General features: G+C 41.1%; 1 protein-coding gene across 6 annotated transcripts in view; it reads right to left on the minus strand.

Annotated features, from left to right (window-relative positions):
- ST5 (suppression of tumorigenicity 5) overlaps positions 1 to 25882 on the minus strand; it is a 135249-nt gene that overhangs the window by 67027 nt on the left and 42340 nt on the right. For 3 of the 6 annotated variants that reach the window (XM_018076088.2, XM_018076090.2, XM_018076091.2), the window contains one exon: positions 1497 to 2699. The exons of 2 other annotated variants lie outside the window; for them this stretch is intronic. In XM_018076088.2, the coding sequence (XP_017931577.1) occupies positions 1497 to 2699 (1203 nt within the window). Of the gene's footprint in view, positions 1 to 1496; positions 2700 to 14149; positions 14881 to 25882 lie in introns of those variants that run through there. One more of the 6 variants, XM_018076094.2, reaches the window with a different exon arrangement.

Below are 25882 nucleotides of genomic sequence, written 5' to 3' on the forward strand. Positions count from 1 at the left end.
AACATTGTAAATCCTACAAGTTGTACTCTACTAATCACAATTCAAATTGATAAATAATGCTTTTCTTTTGGGTTTGTATCTCCTAACCCTACCCAGGCCTGAAGCTCCTTTTCTGAACTGTGCTGTTGTCTAACTCTGCTACAACAGGAGGCTGAACCTGCAGAACAGCAGGTACCTCTTCTTGAAAGAAGCTTCAAAACTTCATCTCAAAGATCATTGTGATAAAATACTGTGGTTCGTAGATGATTGCCCCTTAATTTACCAATAAAGGCTATCACTTATACTAGAACATCTCAAAACTATTGTTTATCTTCTGTACATTGCAAATGCTGTGCTGAACAAAATGAGATAAGCTTTGCTTCACAAATTCTTGTTAAAAACTAGATTTACTTCCTCTGAAATCATTGCCAGAACTCAAAGATAAGCACTGCTAATCAGAGCTTGACTTTCCACATCCCCCTCTCCCCGCCTTTCTCAGAGAAACAAGTTGTCTCTGCAGAGCTGTTCAATCCATTTCAAAAGCAGGAGTGTCTTAAAAGAAAAGAGCAGAATTCAAAGGTTCCCCTTTTCCTCCCTCAGCATACTTCAGGTTAGGTTGTGCTGATATAAACCTTTAATTAATTGAGCCAACATCAAGCACCAGATACTAAACTGATAGAGTGCATCTGAGAAGCTGTTTAGCAGTTACTTGCAAATCTAAATATCGGGGGGAGTGTGTATCACACACATGCATTGATATGTGAACTTGTTAAAATTATGTACATTGAATGCTTAGCAACAACTGTGCCTACAATTTTCTAGAGCAGTGAGCAGAAAGAGTTTTATCATGTCTAAAATTCAAGACGAATCATGTAATTAAAACAAGCCAAGCTCCACAGACTGCTGGGGAAATAGCCATACACTCTGCCCATCATTAACTCAGGAAGGGCATAAGGGTCTTTCGGTGCTATAACAGTTTTCTCAGCATTAATCCTCTACAGCTGTTGATAGTAACTTAGGATAACATTCCTAAGCACTGAAATAAATAAGATCACCAGCATTGCATAAAACTGACTGTAATGAGCTTTGGAAATAGAAAACCTCTGCAGGTGTGTTTTGCAGTGAACAGGAAGAAAAGACTATGATGGATCAGCTAAGGTCCCACAACAAGAAAATAATGAAATCATGGTCCATTAAAAAATCACAATTAAGGGTATTTGTGCCAAAATGAACTAGATAACCTTTAGCACACATGACCTAGGGCCTTTTTTAGGGATCAAGGAATGCAAGTTGTAGAATTCCAAAACTGTAGGCATGTAAAGGTATTGTACCAATGCATCCCATCAGTGCAATCCAGCAGAAAACAACACTAGTCTTGCACACAACTCCTAGTTTTTCTTATGTCAAAAGCACTGCATTAGGAGGAGAATTTACAATATTGTTACTGCAAAAACACAGTACACTTATTTATTAATTTATTTGGAGAACTGAGCACAAGACATTTCCTTGACTGTTACCTATTCTGGGATTTTCTGTGAAAGCGTGACTCTTTCTTCTGCCTTCTGGTCACAGGGGGTGCAGGAGTGGACGGGAGGGGAGGAGGAGCAGAAGGTGTAGGAGATGGAGGTAGGCCATTGCTTGGTTTGTTTTTGTGGGTTTTGTCTGCTTCATATTCAAAGGTGCGTTTGGGCTTGGGGACAGGATTCACCGCACTGTTGGCCGGGCTTTCGAGGAGCAGTTTAGGGCCGGCTGAGTTCGCAGTAAGTCCCTGTTTTGTTTTACTGCTTTTCTCAGCCTCAGGGGGTGTTTCTGGTTCACTCCCCAAAATAACACTCCCTCCTTTGCTATCACTTAGGGTTTCACTCAGTCCCTCCACAGTCTTTTTCTTCCCTTTGTCAACACTGTAGCAGCTACTTGGTAACTGGGGGAGGCCTCTGCCCGACTGCTCCTTCAGAGCCTGCTCAATCTTCTGTATTCTGTTGAGCACAGCAGAGGACTCTTTCCTCCCATGGCCCTTAAGGAAAGTGGCAGCAGGAGATGGCTCACTCCTGCTTGGTCTCTTTTCAAACCGATGGCAGGAATCCCTGTCCAGCAGTTCCTCCTCCTCTGTTTCCGGGTAAGAACACTCAGAAAATGTTCGGCTCATTCTTCTGAGCCCTTTGAAATCAAATGTCTTGTCGCTGCAGGGAGAGGTCAGCACACTGGGGCAGCTCTCACTGCCTGACCTCTCCCCAGCATCCCTCTTGTCCACACACACACTCATCCTGGGGGACAGCTCCCGGCGGCATTCCCATTCTGTGATCTTCTGCCTGATGTCCAGTGCCTGGGAGCGGACGCTCACCCTGCTGATGGAGAAGGTCCTCAAGTTGGTGGAAGTGCCCAAGGACAGAGTGCTCCGGGTAAGTGGATGGCTCCCTATTGCTTCCCCATCTTGAGCCTCATTTGGACTCTCCTTTTGGTCAGCCTTGGACACGGACAGCCTTTTATCCAAAGCACCCACGCTGATGGCTTTGAGGGGGTGGCTCGAGGAGTCTGTGTCCGATGGGCTTGTGGAGGTGCCTTGCGACGTACACGTGTGGCTGTTCCGGTCCTTGAGGCACTGTCTGGAGCTGGAGACTTTGGTGAGCTGAGTAGAGCGGGAAGAGTCCTCACTATCACTGAGGGGGTAGGCAGGGCTTCTTCGGGGGGACAAAAGAGGTGGCGGAGTGGCTGACTGACACCTAGAAGCAGAAAGAAATAAAAAATCAAGTCCCTGGGGGAACTAGAGTTGGTTGCCAGATTTCTCCCGGCTGCAGGTCTTCACACTGCAAGACTATCCCAAAGTGCCACTAAGACACCAATGACCATTCAGCCACACAGTCGAGGGCTGAGATTCTCAGATTCTCACAGCAAACTACTGTCTTGAAGGGATCTACCACCTCCAGCTGAGTAGCTCCCTGACCTCCCAGATTAAGGAGTCCCTCTTGCCCCACTGCAACAAAACTGGGAAAGACTGACCAACCAGGAGCATAGTTTACTCACTGGTTGAGGTGAGCAAACTAATTTGAAAATATGTCAGTTTTTAATTCAGAATATCTGAAGCAAAGTTCCATCATGGTGTCAGACGCTGCAGTACTTTATCCTCAGCATTTCAAATCCCTGATATATATAATAAGCTAAATAAAACAGCAAAAGACCTGGTTTGTCTTTGATCTGATGCTGTGGCCAACAGATTAAATTCTCCTTATGAAACAGAAGTAATTTCTTATAAAATGAATATTACAGAGACTGAGAAAACATATTAATCTACCCACACTATCTGTTGAAAAATACGAACTATATAGAAAGATCTCAGTGTTACCCTGGAAAAAACCCTTGGAACAAATTCTTGCCATGGTTTGCAAAATCAGCTATTGTTGCTGGGGTTTAGTACATTGTTGCAAAGATTTTTAAGAACAAAAAGACAAAAGGAAATTAAACAAAACATTAATCAGTTGGCTCGTCAGAGATGAGCCTGCAGTAAGAAAATTAAGCCAAAACTGTGTCAAAAAAAGGGGGTTTGCTGCATTGCCAAAATCCATACTTACAAAACATAGCAGAAATAATCACAACTCCTTTAACATTTTGCCCTAGCAACCTTTCTGTTCCAAACAGCACAGAAAGAAAAAGAAAGACCCATAAATAATGTCTTGCATATGCAATTAAGTTTATGTTCCGTGAAGACTGAGGACAACAAGCTAGTTTTTTTATAAACTGTCTTGTACACACAAGATCCAAATCAAAGAGCTGTTTGACCAAAAGGAACAAATGTCTCCACTATAGCAAAGGAACAAGAGATTCAGAAGATCCCTGCTGCTATATTGTTTTCTTCCCAACAGCCAACCAGTACCTACAGGCAGAGGTGCCAAGTTCTGTGCATTAATCCAAAAATCCAGAGCACTGGGGTGATTTCTGAAAAATTTACTTTAACACAGGAGATATTTTCTTCTCCTTCAAACACAACCCCAAACCAAATTATTAGATTTCATCCCAGTTTCTTACAGTGGATACTTCACAAGCAAAGGTCATAAGCATCACAAAAGAAAAAAGTTCTGGGCAAGTCTATTTGAAAGAGAAGCTGCACCACCTTGGTGACTTCTGTTTCTTCATTGTTTTGAAAAATAAACATGCCCACAGGAGAAGAGAGATCTCAAGTCACAGACAATGGCAAATACTCCTACAACAACTGCTTAAAGCTTCCTTATTTCAGAAAAGAAAGGAAGCATGTCAGAATATGCTCTTTTCATCCTGGAAGTTAAATTTCCTGCTACCCTATACAGCTGCAGGCAGTTGTCTTAAGAGATCTCAGAAGATCAAAAGCAGGTGACAGATGATGAGTGGTTTTGGCTGGCTGTTGCAGCACAGAGTTTGTAGTGGATTACCTGGAATTACCTTGGCCAACATACCTTTATAGTGTCTGAAGATGAAACCTAAATCGGCCTTCGCCGACTTGGTGGGGCACCCTGAATCTTCATTATTTCTGTCTGTCTCATCTCAGTCTCTTCATTTTAACACCACAAACCCAAACTTTTTTATTATTCTTAACGCTCCTTTAGCTTAGATCATGTTTGCCCATTCTTGTATGTCACGCAGGCCTGCCCCAGAGCTGCACTCACAGTTCTCTCAAGGAAACAGGCATCACCCAGTGGAAGTGTATTTCACATCTAAAGGCTACAGCCTCCACTGCAGCCTTAGAAGCCATAGGTTGTCTAAATCCACTGCCAGGATTCAGCTAGGGGATAGGGACAGAAGAGGCCATGCAAAATGCTTTAGCAACTTATTTATTAGAGTCTAATCTGTATTGACAATAGCAAGAATAAAATACAAAATTATAGGAGTAAAGTCAGTAAAATGGGATAGCAGACACACTGACAAACATAGAATCATAGAATCCTCTCTCTGACTCATTGTATGGAAAACACCATAGGCATAGTCTTTTATCTCATTACAATCTAAGAAATATCTTCTCAGTTGTTTCCACTGTCAGGAAAAGGTTTGGTGACTCATCAGGAGAGGAGGAAGAGGGGAAAAATCGTGATTTGCATAACCTGCAGAAGTTGCAAAACATTTCTTCTTAAGAGATATGAGCCATGCTTTTAAACCCCAAGTCCCCAGTAAGGTAACTGCAACTAAGGCTTGGTCGTGAAACCCCCAAATTCAGTTATAAAACTCCCACTCACTTCCACTGGGCAAGGCTGGGGCTGCAGAGCCACAGGCCTTCTGGAGGTGCATGCTGTCAAGTACTTGAGATGCCACAGTTAAGAAACAGATTCTGTTTTACATGGCATAACACTGTAAATTTAAGTAATCCAGAGAGAACCTATAGGACTAATTCAACAACAAAGAGGAACAAAGCTTTTTCCCAGTGGTTTCAGCATGCATTCTCTAAAGGACACTGGCAAGTAACAGAATTAAAGAAAAAAAGAAGTACAAAAGCTGATCAGTGGATAATAAAATGGTTCTTCCCCAAGAGACCTGCTTCCATTAGAAGAATATTCCCTTGAAGGGACGATAGTTTCACAGACCTTGAAAGCAATATTACCGGATTGGAGATGAATAATTAATTAACTTGCAAACTTTCATACAAAGATTAAAGCAAAATGTTTTTATTGAAGTTTTCTACATACACAATGATACAGTGCAGCACTTACAAAGCAGATCGTTACATAAACTTTCCAAATATTGTGTATAAACAGCACAAATAAAGATTACGGAATCAATTTTGGCTTTCTTAACAAGTTCACTGGACAACACCTTCATTCTTGGCAATGATATTTTTTTGAGAATATCAGCATTTCACAAAGACACTGTTATAAGTTGCTCTGATTCCCTGCCAAAGGGCACTCTTCCAACATGCAACCTTAGGTGCACAGCTCTCAAATCACTGGCAGGTCAGCTTTGCACTGCAGTCTCAAAGACAATCACCTGCCAAGCAGCCCACAATGTCCTCTAAACAGGTCACAGACCCTGAAACTACCTTCCTGCTGGGACTTGTTGCTGCACAGTGAGGAGAGCAGACAGAATCCAAGACGTGATTTCCAGCTCTCTAGACCACGCTCAGCTTTGCTGACGTGACTTGTTCCCTGAGAAATCAGCAGAATAACAGTAAGAGAAAACTGATAATATCAGTCATGCTCTGTAGGATTTTGAACTGTAGACACAACTGATCTTTGTGTTCTGATTCAGTCCCTTCTCTCCAGGTTCCCTTTTTCCCACCCAAACACAGAAAAAACTTTTAATTTACAAAACCTGTAATTCTCCAGGCCTGCTATCAAATGAAGACATGATTTTCATGGAGCAACGTATTTATTCATATTGTTTTCTCTAATAAAGGCTACTATCAAGAGGCATCTCTTTTTACCAGTTCCCATAAACACATGTTGATAACAGTGGAGCTGTATCTCAGCTGAACCAAGAGAGCAAAAGCACTTGCTCTGAGGTAATTTGCAACCTACTCATTACAAAACAAAAGATAAAAAAAAATTAATTCCTGCTCTCTTTGTGAGGACTCTGGCAAGGCTGACTTGTACTAAAAATATAGATAGAGAAGGGCTGGTTCTTGGTGCCACAAATGCCTGAGTTCTCACTCTATATCTGATCCAAAAATCAGAAAGTCTCCAATTTTGGACAAGACACCAATATTCTCATTGCAAAATGTGGGTGTGTAGAAGAAGGAGAATTTAATTCCTGGAAGCCACTCTGAAAATGGGCAATACAAAATTATTAGCAAGAGCAGGGGGTCTGGCCTTTTGGTCCAGTTGAGCAGAAGCACAGCTCCTTCCTGCTTCCATTGCCAAACATCAGCTCCAGAAAAGAGGAGAAATGAGTGCAGACAATTCTCACAACTAGATGACATGTTTCAAAACCAGGAGACAGACAGAATGATGGGTAAAGAGCTGGTTTTATACATCTTTCAGAAATCAGAGTACAGGTGGATAACAAGAATATGCATATACTGAGGAGTTTTGCATTCATGATCAACACACTTTTTATACACGAATAATAATCTTAAATTGCGTTTCAGACCAGGCTTAAAGGTGACTGGTGGGTGGTCAAATGACTTGCCTTGAAAGAGTTACAGGACTCCTAACTCCCACTGCCCTGCTCTGACCTCTGAGCTAAACAGCTGAGACTCTGCAGTGCTGTTTTATCTTTCCTGAAGTGTCAAGAGTGACCCTACAGATCATCTCCTCCTGTGGAAAGACAAGTTGGAAGAAACTGCTCAGCAGTCTTTCAGTTTTGCAAATCCCTTCAGCTCTGCTTAAACCAACACGTACAGAATAACAACACAGTTTTTGGCGCTCTAATCCAGGGAATTTCCCACTTCAACATGCTCATGCGTGGGAGCCCATTTACTGAAAAAAGAGCAAGGAACATGCTGACAAAAAGGTAGTGGGTCTTTCCAGGCTCCTGTTGATGAGATCCCGTCATTGCACACTGACACTGAAGTGTGGTGAGCTCACACAAAGACACACAGCACTGGTTTTATTCCTCGGGACTTTCTCCCTGCTTTGCTAGGGAAAATAATGCTTTCTTAGTATTTTATTTAGGGTTTTGTTATCCCTGGTTCTTCTCAGGGCATTGTGCCACTTCATCAGGACAACCTAACCTGTTTCAGGGTAATGATAACATCAGAATGAGCTGTGACCACAGGCACGTTAGTTTGAGTATTAGTAGATTTGGCCTTCCACACAAGACTAGAGACCTCTTGTTGCTCTATCCAAAATTTAACAAGACCTGAAACAAAAGCAATAGAAATTTCTCCTAGCAAGAGCAGCAAAACTCATGTTTAATACAGACACTGAAGCTGCCCTGATTTCAGGTAACTGAGAATGCAACTTCAAAATTCTCTGGAAATTTGTAAGAGAATTCTAACAAATGTTCAGCTACCAACTCTCAAATTATTTCATACAACACTACAAATTAGTAATATTTTATAATTAATGACAATCTTCATTTCTTTAAGTAAAGAGCCTCTCTCAAGCAAAAGATTACACAATAATGATCATTTGAAGCACTAATTCAGATATTTATTGCTAACACTCTATTGGAAAGAATGGTAAAGCGCAATCCTTTCTGGCATCTTGTTAGTCTTTTTGGCTTCTGAGCACACAAGATGGTTGTGTTCAGACTTCAGGATGAAAAACTGAAATTGTCTTTGTAACTGAATGTTGAAAAACCCCTAAATCCTGGGGATTTTATTGTGAGTAAGGTGAGCTTATTTATGTCCAGATCTTCAATTAGTATACACCTCCAAATAGTTGAAGGGCAAGTGAAATATGAAACTTGGAGAACAATACATAACTTACTGGATTCTTGGATTTTCAAAAGGGTATTTTCTCCCATGCAAGCCTAACTTCTCACCACATTAAAAAGCTGTACTTGCATTTTTGTACTCAAATTAAAAATGGATCATATTCTTCCCTACTTCTACCCATAATTCAGAAGGCCAAAACAAAAATGAGGATGGACATTTTTTGAACCAAGCAAGATCATGTCCACCCAAAAGCAGAGCTTTGTGCTGTCAGACTGCAAGAGAGCGGTTGGTCAACCCAGAAAGATCCCTTGAGTAAGGAGCAGCTCCTACTTCATGCCAGCCACTGTGAGTACAAATACTGGAACCTATCGTTCCCAGAGCAAGGCAAAGTGAGAGGGAAGCACACTCTGCTCACCTGTCAACTGCAAGCAAGTGCACCACATGCATTTTGATGCACTGTGCTGAGAACAGATGTAATGGCTCACTATAGTATCCATTTATATCAAACTCCCACTTGATTTGACATAATAGGCAGAGGAGACCAACAGAAACTCAAACCAGAACCAGTGTTTACATCCCATCACTTCTGTGACCTGGACAAAAGAAGCACTTTTGCAAAGGTTCAGTACCAGCAGCTGCTTGTAACTAGTACATTTTCACACCACCCTAAGGGCACTACTGCCATGAAATCACCCAGCAAACAAACAGAGAAGCCTCTTCTGCCTCTGTCAGAGATGCTTGGGAAAGCTCCCACTAAGAATCAATAGTTTTGCACAAACAAAAACTGAACACACTACTGCAGGACAGCAATCTCCCAGTGGCACCTCTTCAGATGCAAAAAAGGCAGAGTAACTCAAAGCAGACCAAAAAGCCTTCAAGCACTTGATTGAAGCAATGATGAAGGACACTTCTCAAAAAATTCCCTCTTCCTCTCTCTATACAAGAACTAGGAATAAATTTCCTCTGTGCTTTCCTCCAAAGAACTAGGAGAAGTCCACTTTTTTGCTCTCAAACACTAGCAATCAGTGGTTTGGTTGCACTTTGAGATGAGTTATGGAACAAACCACTGGACAGAGCAGCAAAGATTCAGCATTATTTGCTTGTGACAGTGTGCCATTTCCTTTCATTTCCTCACCCCCAGCTACATTCTCACCAGAGGGGACAGGCAGGCAATAACAGTGACTGCTGCAAATCTGTAAAGCAAAGGGACCCCCTGCACTTCTGATTTTAAATCCACTTTCATTTGGCAGTAAGCTTTATTATTATACTATATTCTGTGCTCTCACAGCACATAGCATTTTAATTTTCTACATAACTCAAGTAGATAATTACAGATTATATTTAATTATCTTAAATCTAAGTAAGAGCTTATGGTGAGCAAAGGAGGTGAACTTTTCACACTCAAGTGCTGGGCACACAGTAAGAAGGTGGTTTTTGAGCTGATTCAACTTGGGAATGAAGCAAGCAGTACTTGTCATATCTTGCCTCTGACTTGGGAAGGAAAGTGATGTAAGTGGTTACAGAACAAGCTCTCTTCCACCAGACCCTTTATGTTTTTTGAGCTCTCACCAGGAGTGTGGCTCAAAATCCCCAAAAATCTGCATTCCAGATAACATCCTCCCATTATTGTTGACTTTGGGATTGTGACAAAAACAAGACAGAAACTTTCTAAACTGAAAAGTGTATCTGCATTATAAGACTGTTTGAAATAGGCTCACTCTCATGAACATGTGTAGTGATGGAAAAGTCCCAGCACTTGGAGAATGAGGCAATAAAATCAAAGCAGACAACAAATCAGAGAATGTTTAAAGATAGAACAAAAATAGAAACACCAATTATTTTTCTGTTTGTACTTCTGAATTTTTTCCCCTCAAGGGATTTTGATACTTTCCATTTAAACAAAAAACGAAACCATATCAGAGCTAGTTTCAAAATTACAGGACATCAGGACTGTGAAATAAAAAGAAAAGATCAAGTTCTGTGTGTGGTTTTTAAAAGCTCCAGTTTCTGTGCTCCAAGGTAGTACCAAGTTAGTGACAATTGTGGGACATTTGTGGGGGTGCTGTGATGAATTCCTGCCTTAACACCCCTCTGGGGCTCTGGATCTTTACAGGGAGTTCATGAAGAGAAGTACACACAATTGCAGCTGACTGCAGCTAAACTCTGTTTTTAAGGCTCAGAAGCAAAAGGAATGCAGGAATCATTCTGCCAAAGTAAATTATGTGAAGTGGCAACTGTGCTCTACAACTGTACAAAAAAAGGGCAAAGAAATCAACGCTGATGAGTCAGATCCTAAATACTTGACATTAGACTGGATCTCTAAAGCAAAGATAGCAAGACAAATCTGATGATGACAAATGACTGTAAAATAAAATGTGATCAATCAGCATGCTCTAGGTACATGCCTTTGCCAAGAAGTTTCCAAGTTTCTAGACTGAGAGGGCTAGATTCCCTGCCACCCTAGATTTGTGGCAATCTTCTGCTCTGTTACAAGGCAAGTGCAGGATGGTTTTAAAACCATTTCTAAATCACATTTAAACCTTTTTCACCCTCACTGTACAGACACAAATGAATACCCAAGGCAGAGATCAATGAGCCTGTGCTGTACCTTCCATCACAGTGATAAGAAGCTGACTGTAAAAAAAAAAAAAAAAAAAAAACATAAAAATGCAAGAACTGAAGTGTCAGAGTAAGCCATTCTCTCTTTTCCACCAAAGTGCAGTGCACAGGTTTATAGGACCATCTCTCATTTTCTCCCTAAAAAGCACAATTCAAAGATGAAAAATGGATTCCTCTCTTACAGTCAGCCTTTTCCCATAACTTGTAGATATTTCCACTGTTATAGCTCCACTGTGACCTGTTTTTATTATGTTCTGGAATCAGCTCAGCATGTTTTAGTCTCACCTGATTTCTTAAGGCCTTGGGAGTTCTGTTGGAGAGGGAGTGGCAACACAGCAAGTGATGGCATTTTCTTAAACCAAGCAGAATGCACAAACCCTTATTTGTCTATTTAAGAACTGCCAGTCCTTGAAACTTGTTCTTTAACAGCATGTCTAAACATGCTGACTGTTCAAAACCCTGGTGCACATAGAAGCTCTCAGTTTGCTTCTTAAAAGCACGGGTGATTTTTCAACATGCTTGTTTATCTGCCCTGGAATATCAGAGCAATAAACTCTGTGGAACTAATTCTGCCAAAGCTTTCCAAGTTTTCTATGTTTACACGCACACAATTTGGGAAGGGTTAAAAATTACTTCTGTGAACTGTGATGCTTAGTTTTTAAGACATCTGAGGGCATTCTGCATTTGGCAACCTCCAAGTCTGGAATTCTGGTTTGGAAAAGTTGTTGTAAAACAGGCTCGTTCCTTTTCTGCTCTGACAAGTCGGAAAACCTTACAAGGTCACTGTATGCTTTACTGAAATACTCTATACCCAGAAAGAAAATATCTGAACTTGAAGTAAAAAAGTGCCAAGTCCTGGCTGCACACTAATACAGGATACAGCCAAGTCTGCTTTCCCTGCTTCACATATAAATCAACCTCTAGGTCACGTAAAACCTCATCAAATAGACCCAAGAATAAACACCTAATAGGAACGGGAAAATAATAGGAATTCAGGACTCCATCCCATCTTTAACAAACCTTTTTAATCTCATCCACTCAGAGAAGTCACTTTCAGAATAAAGTTTTTCGTTTGCCTTTCCTACCAGTATCCACCATTTTCCTTCCCCTCAGCTTAGCTCTGGTCCCCAGTGTGCTGCAGAGGTCCAGTGAGGTCTTTCTGTAAAGATTTCTTTTTTCCAGTCTTCTGGTTTTGTAAAGTAGTTTATTTAACACAGTGAGAAAGCATCCTAGAAGTGCAGGTTATAAAGCTGAAAGCAATTATTCATCTACCTACTATGAAACAGGCATTCTTAATTTCTATCATCATTTCAACTACCAGTATCACAATTCAGGAAGTGTGAGGCCTGAGACATCTGGAGAAAATACAGTATGTCACACAGGATAACACCAAAGTGATTGAAAAGATCTGAGAATGTCTGTGCTGCTCCTGGAGTTACTGCACTGCATAGGAAATAAAATCGAAAGCAAAACAAAATAAAATAAATTTTAAGATCCCAGAAGAACAGAAGTTCCTACATTATCTCTGTGAATCCAGAACAACCCCAACATCAGCCCTGTTTGGATACAGCCGATCAGGCCCAACCTTGTCTTACTGTCATGCAATTGAAGCTCATGCCTTGTGAAGGTCAGACAGGAGTAACATGGACTATCTGAGGCAGGGGAAGAGAAAGACTAATTCTGATTTCAAACTCTGTCTAAAGAGTGCTCAGGCCTCTGAGGAGTCTCATGTCTGGCCAGCAACTGGGTGCCATCCTCCTGCCAAGACAGCTACAGCCACCCAGTTTAACTTTCTGCACACTTCTCCTCCATAAGCAAAAAGCTGAAGCAATGGCATAATATCAGCACACCACGCTAAGAAAGCTTATCTGTTCCCTGAAGGGCACTTTCTGTGCATGTTTCTAAAACATGGGTGAAGCAGTCTGACAGCTTTTTGTTTGTTACTATATTACTCTTACAGTGATATGACTAGAGAAATGTGCCCTTGTTCTTCATCTTTAACTTCATTTTATAAGTTTTACCCTCTCTCCTTTGTCCCTTAGAAGAGTGAATTTCCACCTGCCTAGGTCTCCAAAGACCTCTGTGCCTCAAATTTGGACTATTTTTCTAACACAATCAAGGGTATTACTATCCTCTGTGAACTTTCCAGTCACTTAGTTATGCAATTGCACCCCAACAGTTGTCTGTCTCTCACCCATACACTGACGTTCATTACAACCTTTGAAGACGGTCAAAACAGTTTTCCTACCAAAAGATACACTTTTTTTTCTTTTGTAAGAAGCACTAATAATATCTCTCACAACACATGACTTTTATGTAAACAACTGAAAGGAAAAAAAAAATCAGATGCAGGATTTTTTTTCAGCACCTGAAAAAGCAGAAAAGAACAGTTGCTAAGTGAAAGATGACATTAAGGTGCCAAAGCAAGGCAGAGAGAAGGAAACACACAGACACTCTCTGCTTTCTCAAATACTACAAATACATACTCAGGTGATATGTAATATTGGATTTGTTCAGAAGCAACAGCTAGTACAGACTTGCAGCACAGCTTCTGTATCAGGACAGACTGAGAGTACAAACAGCATTTCAGAAGCTGCCACTGCCTGCCATGACTTATACTGACCTATAAGTGAGCTGATATCCCTCATACCATCGTGTACAGACCAGGCAAACCTATACCACAGACCACAGCTGCACTGCCTGACTTGCACAGATACACTCCATGTTTTGGGGTCTCCATGGTGAGAGGAGCAAAGGATCATAACTACAGATAAAATAACATAAAATACACAGATTAAGAGTCTACCCCGTACATGTTGAGTATACAACATGTCTCTTCTTTGGAGGTTGCACCCTGTATCTGGAGGAAAGATTTCAAAGTTTACACCCCCAGCCTCTCTTATCATCATAATTTTCTTTAGAGGCTCTGACCTTGTGGAATGCAAAATAAATTCCAGCTATGATGACAAACATGACCCTTGGTACACTTTCCAGTGTGCATAGATGTGGCTGGATGCCAGGTGCCCACCAAAGCTGCTCTGCCACTCCCCCTCCTGAGCTGGACAGGGGAGAGAAACATAGCAAAAAGCTCAAGGGTCGAGATAAGGACAGGAAGCGATTCTTCACCAATTACACTAACATCATTTGGGGAAAAAAGGTGAGTAACTAATTATCGGTCAAATGTGAGTAGGATAATGAGAAATAAAACCTTAAAAACACCATTCCCTCCACCCCACCCTACTTTCTGGGCTCAACTTTACTCCCAATTTTCTCTACCTCTTTTCCGCCAGCAGCATTGGGTCCTCAGGAGTTGGGACTGCAGTCAGTTCATCACACGCTGTTTCTGCCGCTCCTTCCTCCTCAAGGGGAGGACTCCTCTCGCTCTTCTCCTCCTCCGGCATGGGGTCTCTCCCACAGGAGATAGTTACACTCTTCTCCTGCTCCGGCATGGGTTCGCTCCCATGGGAAACAGTTACACTCTTCCCCTGCTCTGGCATGGGGTCTTGGGAGACAGTTATACTCTTCCCTTGGTCTGGCATGGGGTCTCTCCCCCGGGAGACAACTCTCCACAAATTTCTCCAAGGTGGTTCCTTCCCAAGGTTGCAGTTCTTCATTAACTGCTCCAGTGTGGGTCCCTTCCAAAGGGTCCAGTTCTTCAGGAATAGCCTGCTCCAGCGTGCGTTCCCCCCAAGATCCCAGGTCCTGACAGCAAACCTGCTCCAGAGTGGGCTCCTCTCTCCACAAGTCCACAGGTCTTTCCAGGACCCTGCTCCAGCATGGGCTTCCCACGGGGTCACAGCCTCCTTTGGGCACCCACCTGCTCTGGCATGGGGTCCTCCATGGGCTGCAGGTGGATGTCTGCATCCCCATGGACCTCCATGTCCTCCTGCAAGGACAGAGCCTGCTTCCCCACAGGCTGCAGGGGAATCTCTACTCCGGCTCATGGAGCACCTCCTCCCCCTCCTTCTGCACTGACCTTGGTGCCTGCAGGGCTGTTTCTCTCACATATTCTCACTCTTCTCTTCTCTGGCTACATTTGCTCCTGCGCAGTAAATGTTTCCCCCCTTAAATACATCATCCCAGAGGCGCTGCCACCACCACTGATGGGCTCGGCCTTGCCCAGCAGCAAGTCCATCTTGGAGCCACCTGGCATTGGCTCTGTCGGACATGGGGGGAAGCTTCCAGCAGCTTGTCACAGAAGCCACCTCTGTAGCCTCTCTGCTACCAAAACCTTGCCAGTGTAATGGATTTATTCAGATTAAGAAGAAATAACATACTTTGCTTGAATTTATGAGGGAATTTTTTTTCATTCCCTCTTATTCACTTTCTTTAAATATCTATGCATGAGGGTTAGATTTTCTTCTGGCATAAATCATGACTTACTAAAGAGAAGTTACTAAAGATGCAAACTGATGCAAAACGTATTGCAGGAAGATTTAAGGCATTGACCTGGTGCAAATGTACACTTACAAAGAACAAAGTTTCATCTAAAAGCATTTCCATTGAAAATTAAATTATACCGCTATATCTGACTGGATACTGTATGTTTCATTCTATTCATTTAGCTAAACAAGCCAGGAAAGTGAGGAAATGTGTTGGGCATATCCACTACTGAGCATCATGCGAAAAAAATTGGCTTAACAAGAGTTGTTGGGGTATTTTTTAGTTGAATGCAGCTTTGAAAAACTCCTTGATCTATTTATTCCCCAATCTGTTGGCATACACACATAAACTGAAAAAGAAAAATGAAAAAGAAAAAAAAGAAGAAAGAAAGAAAAAGGAAAAAAAGCCAAGCTGTGACTTGCAATGCTTGTTGCTATCATGCTTATTTACCTAAGAGTCCAGACAAGGCCAAATTTAACTTGACCAAGGGCTACATCTGGCCCTAATTCAGTTTCGCTGAATATTAACAAAAGAACAATCAGCCAGTACTCGAGCACTGCCCACACCAATATTCAGAAACATGATCTAAAGGAAACTTTCCAAAAGATTCAGACATTGGCTTCTCTCTGCTTTTTGCTGCCCATAACCGTCATCGGGAGCAGAGTTAGGTCAGGGAAAGACACTCCCCATTACTGTCTTCACTGTGATCAAGGGTAACGTAAACGTGTCTATTACTCATCCAGCTGAAATGAGCCTCCCAGACCAGATTTCATCACCACACCTACAAGGGCTGTGGGATCTCAAGCCTAAATTTGGAATCAGGATATCATCTGGGGGATTTATATATCCTTTATAAACATTTCATTCTCACAAGACCTTGGCTTCTTATAAAACTGTGGATTTAGTTTTACACCCTTCTGTTGGCCTATTAGGTTTTATAAGGAGCTGGCCAATACATTTTTACTTTTCACTTTACTTTTTACTTCTTATAAGAGAATTTGTATGTATCATAACCCTAACAATGATAATGTTTTGCTACCACTGACGTGCAACAGGAATGCTGCACAGTAATAAGAAACTGCAAGTTTTACTTAATTTAGGGCAACTAAACTTTAACTTAGAGCAACTAAAAGGAAATAGATATTTCTCCTGTCACCCATCCTTTCCTTCCAGGACAGAACCAAAAATAAGCTTCATGTCACTACAGGAAGCTACACAGATAGCATCAGGCAAAGCAGGAAGAAAAGGAAAATGCTGTGGCGCAAGCGAGGCAATACCAACACCTGTGTATACGGCAGCAAGAAAAACCAACTAGTGACATTTATAAGCTCATCAGCTGTGACAATATTTGCTCTCCAAAGACTACGATACTATCAACAAACTCCTTACAGTAATCCACGGGCTCTCAAATAATGAGTCTTTGAATCAACAAATTGAAGCCCAGATTCTAACCTAAGTTACACCCCTCAGAACCTCACAGAGTTTGACCCACAATAATGATTTTTTCCTAAAAAGCACAAACCTGTGACTTCTGGTATTTATTCAGTGGAAAAAAAATGCAAGCTGTCTCATAACCCAGAAAGCATATTATAAAAAAAAAAAAAACAACCAACAAACAAATCACCAAAAAACCCTGAAACCAGGCATCAAAACCAACACAACACACAAAAATGTGCCAGCAGCACTGCATGTTACACCGCGTTTCCATCCCAGCAATTAGCCAGCAGTTAGAAAAGTATAGTCATATTCAGCCTAGGTGTAAACAACTGTGGCCTCTCTCTAATGGACTAACACTTTCTATACAATAAAACCAAATCTAGCTTAGTATATCCAAAGTATGCATCCCAAGTGTGCCAGAACAAAGTGTGTCATTCCTCATTCCTCATCCAAAGGCATATCTGAGGGCAATGGCATGATGAGGGCAAATGCATAGTATGATTACTGCTGCATAACTTAAAAATCACCTTTAAGAATTAAAGAGGAAAAAATGGAATCTCATCAAACTAGACAAGAAACAGGCATTTAGCCATGCAGAGAGATTAGGTTCTGTCTGAGAGCAAGAGGGATAGCACGAGGAGGGGAAGAGAAGGGCTGTAAAAATGAGTTTTAGTCCACCAAGTTGCTAGTCCTACACCAGAGCTGCATACTCTGGCAATTAAAGCCAGTCCTATAGCTACCTTCAGTAAGCAGAAGGCTGCTGTTGAGTTCCTGCCTACGAGCAGAAAGTCCCCCTCCTGCAAAACTGGTTATGGGAAATGCCAAGCCTCTGACAAGCACACAGCTGTCCACCACCGCTGTCACTTCAGCCTACCCAGACTTACTCAGAAGCTCTTCCCTCCTGGAAAGGTACAGAATGGAGACGTAGGCATTCTTCCTTCAGCCCCGCATGCCTTGCTGTAGCCTCTGCCTGCTTCCCTTGTCAAGCAGCAAATGACACAGCCTGAGTGTGTTTGTCAAAGCTCTATCCCTTTGTATGCTTAAAGGGAGGAAGCTGACATTAATGTTTAACAAAGCTAACAGTAGCAAAGCCTTTCTCTGCAATCTCACATGCTGGCTTTGAAGGCACCGGTGCGTGAGAAATTTGGCAAGAAGTTTGCTCCTGGTAGCCCACAGCTTGGAAAAAATAGCGTTTCTCAGGCTTTTGTTTTAAAGTTGCAGGGAGCAACAGTTTACAATAAATTCCTGAACCTCTAAACAGAGGCAATCCAGCTGCCTGTTGCTAAAGAAATCATAAAAGCTGTATCAGGTACCAAACCACATGCACACAGACACAGTGAGGAAGCCTGCCAGGCTCAGCATGCATCCTGAAGTCCACATGGGTGACCGTACTGTTTGACAGGAAAGGGAGAGGTTAAAAATCCACATTAAAATGCCTTTAGGCCTCTGCCAACAGTTTCGAATGGACACAGGCTATCTGCCATCTCCCCTGTTTGCCTATGTTGACATAATTCCCAAATCAGCAGCAAACCAAGGGGGCAGAGGTTTCATGTGAGAGCAGTCTGATTCCTGGGTATTTCTTCAGTTGTCTGGACAGACAAGTCCTCTTTTGGCCTCAGCTGCCACACGGCCCTGCCCCTGCTCCCTGGGCTGAGCATCCTGGTGCTCATGCAGAAGGGGAGCCAGCTGGAGACACCTACACTGCGATAACAGGAGGATTAACCAACGCTCCCCTCACCTGAATGTCACCAGTACTGCCCCAGCCCAGCCCACAGGAGTCCCCTGCACCTGCCTGCCAGCATTCGCTGGAAAAGGACCTTGTGAGGTTTTGCTAGCAAAATTTGGAGCATAAAGCATTTCTCTGTTACTGCCACCTCAGTGAATTGTGTTTTCATAGTTCAAAGAGTTATGTTGTTACCCAGAAAAAGCTTACATCTGAGAAATGGTGATGCCAGGTGAGCTTTAGCCTATGAATTCAAAATGAAAAATACCATTTCCATCTATTAGCTGCCGTTAATTGTTTGTCCCAAAGATGTACTTGCTGTACAGCCACAGTATTGTAGATGACCTACGCTGAAGAAGTCACCTTGCTTTGCAGACCTATCACTTTCTTTCTACAGCTAAGGAGAGAAGAAAACAAATTAATACTTGTCATTTACTCCAACATTTTTCTACAGCTCCATCATAATAAAATATTAACACACATTTGCATTAAAGCTCATCGTTAATATGATAAGCATAAAATATTTTCTTTATAAAAATATTGCTTTCAAAGAGCTTCAGGAGCAACATATGGGCACTCTGGACAAAATTCCCATATCTGGATAATGGGAAACTTGCAAGATATTTAGGCTCCCAAAAAAACCAATCAGGCTGTTACAGGAGCTGACATTCCCATTGACTACAATATCATTTTATGGGTTGACTCAATAAATCAATTCATATTTTTTATGTGCTATTTGACTATTAGGAACATCCAACTGTTATATTTAGTTGTGCTTTCAGCACTGAAGTTATCCTACCAGATTCCTGCACGTTGCTGCCTGTTGTTCAAAAGCTCCAGGGAGCCACATTCCCTTGTGGCACAGTGCCAGTTCTATATGCAGGAGCTGGCCAAAATGGAAATAACCTCGGAGTGCATGATGTGAATCGTGACAAAAGTTTTGAAAAAGTCTCCCAGGAACTATGGGCATTTTTGCATGTATATATGGTAATAATATGAATGGCACCTGTGTATTTCCATTAGGTCTTATCTTCCTGCTTGCAGAAAAAAATCTTACAGTTTCTTTTGCTTTTAAATGCCATTTGCTGTTAATGTGTGTTCCTCAAGGGCAAATGTAAGGATGGCACTTGGTGTGGAGACTGAATCAAGCACTGAGTTAATTCCCAGTTTCATAACACAATAGCACCCGGTAAATAGTGATTATGCTATTTAAAGAATGAAATCTGTGAGGATGCTAAGTTGGTGCACTTCTTGCTTTGTTTTTCCAAGCATACATGTTTCTTTTCCAATTAGGAAAGAAACATACAATATCTGTCTCATTACATTCAGATTTTCCTTTCAAATTCACTCCTTACAAATTTTGCTATTTCTTCTTCTAATGTTCTGTTCTGCCCAAGTGGAAAATATCTTTTTAGGATAACTGAACACTGCAGCAAACTGGTAAGACAACACAGACTCTTTCATTTCTAAACCACTGATTCAAATTTGGACTGATTAGGGCACAGAACTGAAATTGTTCTCCCACACTGATGGCTTCTCAACAGCTCAAGTGTAAAGAGATGAGCGTCCTAGACAGCTCCTCATGGCCAGACATTCACAGAACAAGGAATATCATTAGCAGTGCTCATGACTTGCATCTTTGTTGGTCTTTTCAGTGAGATTACCAGCATCTTCCTGGTCCAGAAGGCAACAGAGTTTCATTACAAAGAACAACTTCCTCCAGAAAAATGGAATTATTTGCATTATAATGTAAAAATATTATGCACTTGACTACTATGCTATGTTCCCTGAGGACATCTGTCCCACATTTTATCGCCACCCAAAAAACAAATTCACACAAGACTTGTGCTCTGATTCTCTGACAGTGCACTGGTGAAGTCTCCTTTAAGTGATTTATCATATATCTTTCTCATTGCTTTTATTCACTACCTTTTACTGCAGTAAAAGCACTAGAAAGGTATCAGAAATATTTCCAAAATCATGCTATTGTAATTGTTTTCTGCAAAAATATATAAGTTAATTCAGGTCTTAGTACCACTGAGTACACTAATGTAAATATGGTGATTAAACAAATAAAGATTGCAGTGTTAATCTAAGTAGTCTTTGTACTGCAAGAGTTGCAGTTTCCAGTGGTTTTGGCAAATATAAACTGTAATAGAAGGGGAAAGGTAATTTTAATGATAAGGTATGATTTGCTGCATATAAGCATTCAAAGTGTCGTGAGAATTTTAATACAATGGAAAGTAATTCACCACAGTAAATTCCTGCAGACTCCAAGTAATAATAAATCCAACTTGATCTGAAGCTGTGTGAAGCAAAATTCAATCAAAATTTTAGGGTTTATTGGTTTTTTTTTTCTTAAAAACCTGTACAAATGGGAGGGATATATTAATAAAACTTCCCTCTAAGAAAAAGTTATTTGTTTGACTGACAAGTGCATATAAAGTTATGTTTCTTCCTGAGTGGATTTCTAAAATTAGAGTGAAACAAACCAGCAGCAATAGAAATGGAATAGTAAAACTCCCTGTCCCCTATCAACTCTTTGGGGAAGCCAAAAGGATGTATCCAAAAGTAGGTCTATTTGTTCAATTCTCTCAATCTAATTAGAAGCTAGTATCTCACCTTACAAACCATTCCTCTCTTATGTCTCTAGATCACTGTACTTACAGTGATATTTCTCCAACCCTGCCTAAGTGATTTCCAGGGATTTTCAGTATGCCCTCTGATCCGCCACCCCGAGGTCGCTGCTGAGCAGTGCGAGGGAGGGGAACATTCTGCCTCAGACCGTCGGAAATCAGCAGGCCACCGGTGCCGAGATAAAGGACAGCAATCAAGTCAAACCCCGCATTCAAACTCCTCCCAGTTTCAGGGTCATTTGGCCCAGCATTCGTACTTGTTCCCGCTGCAGATGTTTCTGTTCCTGATGACAGTAGGTGCCCTCCCAACTGATGCACCTCCAGCGGTACAGGGTAAATAACAGCTCTTATTCCCTCCTGAACCAAATGTAACTTTGCACTGCTGGGAACTGACCTGCTAAAAATTTTTCAGCTGCATGGTTCAAGCTGTTTCTGCTTGTAAAGGAGTACAATACTCGCTAATAGATTTCACATCAGTTATTCAGTTTTCACAGTTGTTCGGCTGAGGTTTCTTTGAACTGTTTTCTAAACCTCAATGATTTAAACAACAACAACAAAAAAGCTGTGTCTCATCATGGCTCCAATAACTTAGCATATTGTTAGTCTTAGAATTTTATTAAATCACTATTCTTCCTATTCTCAAGCTCACTGTCAAAATATTAAAACTTGATTATTTTCTAAAGTAACAAACATTTTCTGCAGGTTTTGTTTCACAAGTTCATGAAGAGCTTGAAGGGTTCTCTCTAGTATTTCTGAGCAGTAGACAAATACTTTTGGCAGGAAAATCCATCTCAGCAGTTCAGTGTGAAGTGCCTCGTTGCCTTGAGCCACACTCATCTGCCAGGAGTTCTCCCGCAACAGAGCCAAGAGATCCCAGCCCAGGCAGCATAGAGAGGATGGGACACATCAAGAGCACATGAGCTGAACTCACACCACTGGCCTCTTGGAGCTCTAACAAAGTCCCCCAGGGCTTCTCTGACTGGGAAAACTGGGAGATGTTTTAGCCCACCTGACGGGACAATTGAAGCTTTTATTTTAAAATATGTGAAATGAAAACTTGGCTTCCTGCTTTATGCACACATAACTCACTCTCCTTTCCAAGCTGGTCTCACTCCTCCCTCATCAGAATGCATTGGAAAAAAAAAAGACCAAAACTTGCACACCCAAATATGCACAAAACCACTAACTTATCAAACTCCATACAAATCTCCCAAAAGTTGTAAACAACCAGCAACCAGTTTTCTGTTCCTGTTTTCTGCATCTACATCTGCATGTCTCCTCCAGAGAAAGATTTTCACTGAGACACATCACTCTTGTGATGCTTTGATAAGCATTTCAGCACACAGTTGAGGCAGCAGCAAACACACCAGCATTTTTCCCCCCCGTAGCACACCATTATAAAGCAAACTGAATTGGCACCCAAACAACCCACTGAACTTTCTGTTAAGTATGGCTTAAGAAGAATAGCACAGATCTCCACAGTGATCTATTACCAATGTTTTAAGGAGACTCTTTTAAACCATACAACTAACTGTAGAGCCCAGGCAAAGAGCACTTTTCACCTCTAATTAAATGCAGCCTTTTACCTGTAATTGAAATGCAGCCATCCACAAGGGAAAGATGCAGCTTTTCTATCACTCACAGCAATACTGTCCACACACTAAGCAAATAAAGAGTAAGAGGTGAGAGAATAATTTATCATAATTGCTATAAGACAATGGCAATCACACACAGAAAGTTAGTGGGAAAATTGTACACGTTAGAATTTCAAATAAGATCGAAACATCATTATTTTAGAGCAACACAGAGAACTGAAGATGCATCCTTTGATTTCGAAGTTATTGCATTCTTCATGATGCTCTCCACTCAGAAAACTCAGGGCATGTAATAACTATCATAGTTTTTAAATTTATATTCACATGAAATGCATAAATACAATACATTTTGCTTATCTTACTACTAATATTTTTCTTACAGCAGGATCAGGGCTCCACCGTGGTGGATGCAGAGTTATCTCCCTCCCCACGCTCTGTCACAGTAATGGGGAGGGAGTTGTTTAGTGTCAGTCTGCCTTATCTGCCCCTCGAGTCATCCACCCTGGGTGTGAACACAGCTCTTTTGCATGAGTCACAAGGTAATTCACTGTCAGTGCAGGCAGACTGGACCACATGCGGATGAATTACCTGACAATAAATATAGACAGTGCCTACAGTTTAGCACAGAGATGAGGAGAATTGGTTTAGTTTGGTTTTTTCTTATATTAGGAGTCATAATAGAAAAGTATTGAATTTATAAAAATTAATTTAAAGTCATATTGTTACATATCTGGTAACACAAGCAGAAGACACTACAGTTGCATCCATGAATGGATGTCCCTAAATGAGAGACAAGTACTGCACAGGTATTGCCTCTGTGAAGACAATACTTCTCCCTATAGAGATGGGTTTTCCTCAAGACATGAGATCATCTTCGAAATGAAAAACTTACTGTGGAAAGGGAAGAGAACAGAGCACTCTCAGAACAAACCAGCAGAGCAAACAGCTGCCACCCACACTCCAGCACTGACAGCAGAGCACTTCTTAACCCCAGCACCAGACATATCTGCACATCCTTTTATTGAAGAATTCTGGAGGTGTCAATTCCTGTGGCAAAGTATTTCTAGTCCTCTGCCCAGGCCACAACCACATAATGCTTTCAAAGGAAACAAAGTATTTCAAAGTTGGATTTATTAATGTGAATTGAGAATTTATTTCATCTTAAAATAAATAAATAAATACACTGGCTGTAAAACTGAATGAGTTTGGCCTGACTAGGGCTGATTTTGGAAGAGATCACAGATCTCAGAGTTTTAAGGCTGAAACACAGGCACAAAGCCTTCCTTCACCAAAGATTTCTCTAAAAGTTTTCTTAATTTCTAAGATCTTTCTAAGATTGTTTCTGCCTTCAGATGCAAACTCAGATCTGGCCTCTGGTTTACCTAGCAGCAAGTTAATGCATCGACCTGAGGAGCCTTCCCTATGAACTTCCAATTTTAATTTTACCTATGAATAACAACAACAAATAATTCCTCCACTCATAATAAAGCTGGACACAACACTACTCCATGGGCTTACTTTGTTAAACAATGTCAGTCACTATTTTATTTGATAAATAAAGAATTGTAAACAATTCACCTGAAACACTCCTAAGGTATCTCTAGAGTTATATTAGTCCAGATCTGATTTATGTGGTGCATCTCTATTGCCTTCACTGGAGGCAAGCTAGCTCCGCCAATTAAATTCTGTCCTGTTAACCTACATTCTGAAGAAGGAAGAAGTTTTGAGCCACAAAGCCAGTGCAAACATATCTCAGCATATGCCAGGCTAATGAGGCTGACAAATTGTCAGTGACAGCAGGAATGTCCTCACACAGTGCTGGGAGATAAAAAACAGAGCCTATATTTAGAGGTTTGTGGGTACCCAGCTCAGTTCTTCCCAAGCAAGGAGAAAGATGCAACTCATGATATCAGATTCCAGTTTTAACCAAGCAAAGAGTATATTTGGTTCAAAGATTCAACTAAAAGTATTTAGAAAGAAGTTTTATGACAGTTATTAGGATAGACACTTTGCAACCTGCAACTCTGTGCTCACAGCAATTTGCAGATGTAATCCTTAGTTAGCACAAATTTCTGGTGTCTTGCTATACCACCCACTGACATCAGCACCCTCAGCTTATTGTGCCATTGAAATCATGATTGCTCAGCTGGAGAACATCCTCCACCAACACCCTCCAGTGAGGACACCACCTTTCCCATTCAGATTGGGTGGAAAGACAACAGCCCACATCACAAAATCCAATCCACACTGAAACTCATATGATTCTGGTGACATAGTTTTCCTCAGACACACGGCCTCTGAGAGTAGTTTTCCTCAGACATCATCCTTTTCCACAGTTGGAATCAAGATTGGTTTCTGCTTTGTCTATCTTCCCAAACTGAGCCCAGAGACATTAAACTAGAAAGGTGTTCTAGCTCATCACGGCAGTCCCTCTATATATACTACTAAAGTCATCATGCTACTACAACACTTAGTTGCAGAGAATCTAATCTTTGTTCACTGTAAATGGTATACAAATGTGTATAAGCTTTCAAAAGCTCTCCCTTAGTCTCCAAGGTGGGACTCATACACAAGGCACAGCCTGCACCACAGAAAATATTAGAGACAAAGAGAAATTCTGTCACTTACAAACACACTGGGAGAAACCTGTATCAACAAAATCTGAATTTTTTTATGCCTGATTCAATACTCTCAGACAAAAAACCGTAAATCAATGGGTTCCTCTAAAAACAAATTCTTCCTGTACTCCAGTAGTATACTGCAGCAGGTAAGAAATGTATAAAATGCCTTGAGATAAAGAGTTAAGAGATGGTATATCAGCCAGAGATAAAGACATAAGGAATGATTTACAGAAGTTCTGTAGCCACATTTACTCTAAACCCTTTTCAGCTCTGGTCCTTGTTGCATCTAGCATCTCAAACTAAGCTACAATATTCAGATGTAATGATATATTAATATATAATTATTTTGTTTAGAATTTTTTTCTCCTTGTCTCTGTTATACAATATAGAGTACAAGTTTGAAACCTGTATTTTCTTAAGTAGAGCATGACCTCATAGACATAACTATAGGCCTGTTTTAATACAGTATAGTGTAAAGGTGATTTTTAAGTCAGAGGTCGTAGCACCATTTCTACAGTTACCTTTGTTTGCACTGGAGCAAACACTAGATTAGGACAAATACCTCATGAATTAATTAATTAATTAAAATTAAGTTTCTGCATAAAACACAAAGA

The sequence above is a fragment of the Manacus vitellinus genome, unplaced genomic scaffold (genome assembly GCF_001715985.3).
Source record: "Manacus vitellinus isolate BGI_N305 unplaced genomic scaffold, ASM171598v3 scaffold_30_pilon, whole genome shotgun sequence".
Lineage (NCBI taxonomy): Eukaryota > Metazoa > Chordata > Aves > Passeriformes > Pipridae > Manacus > Manacus vitellinus.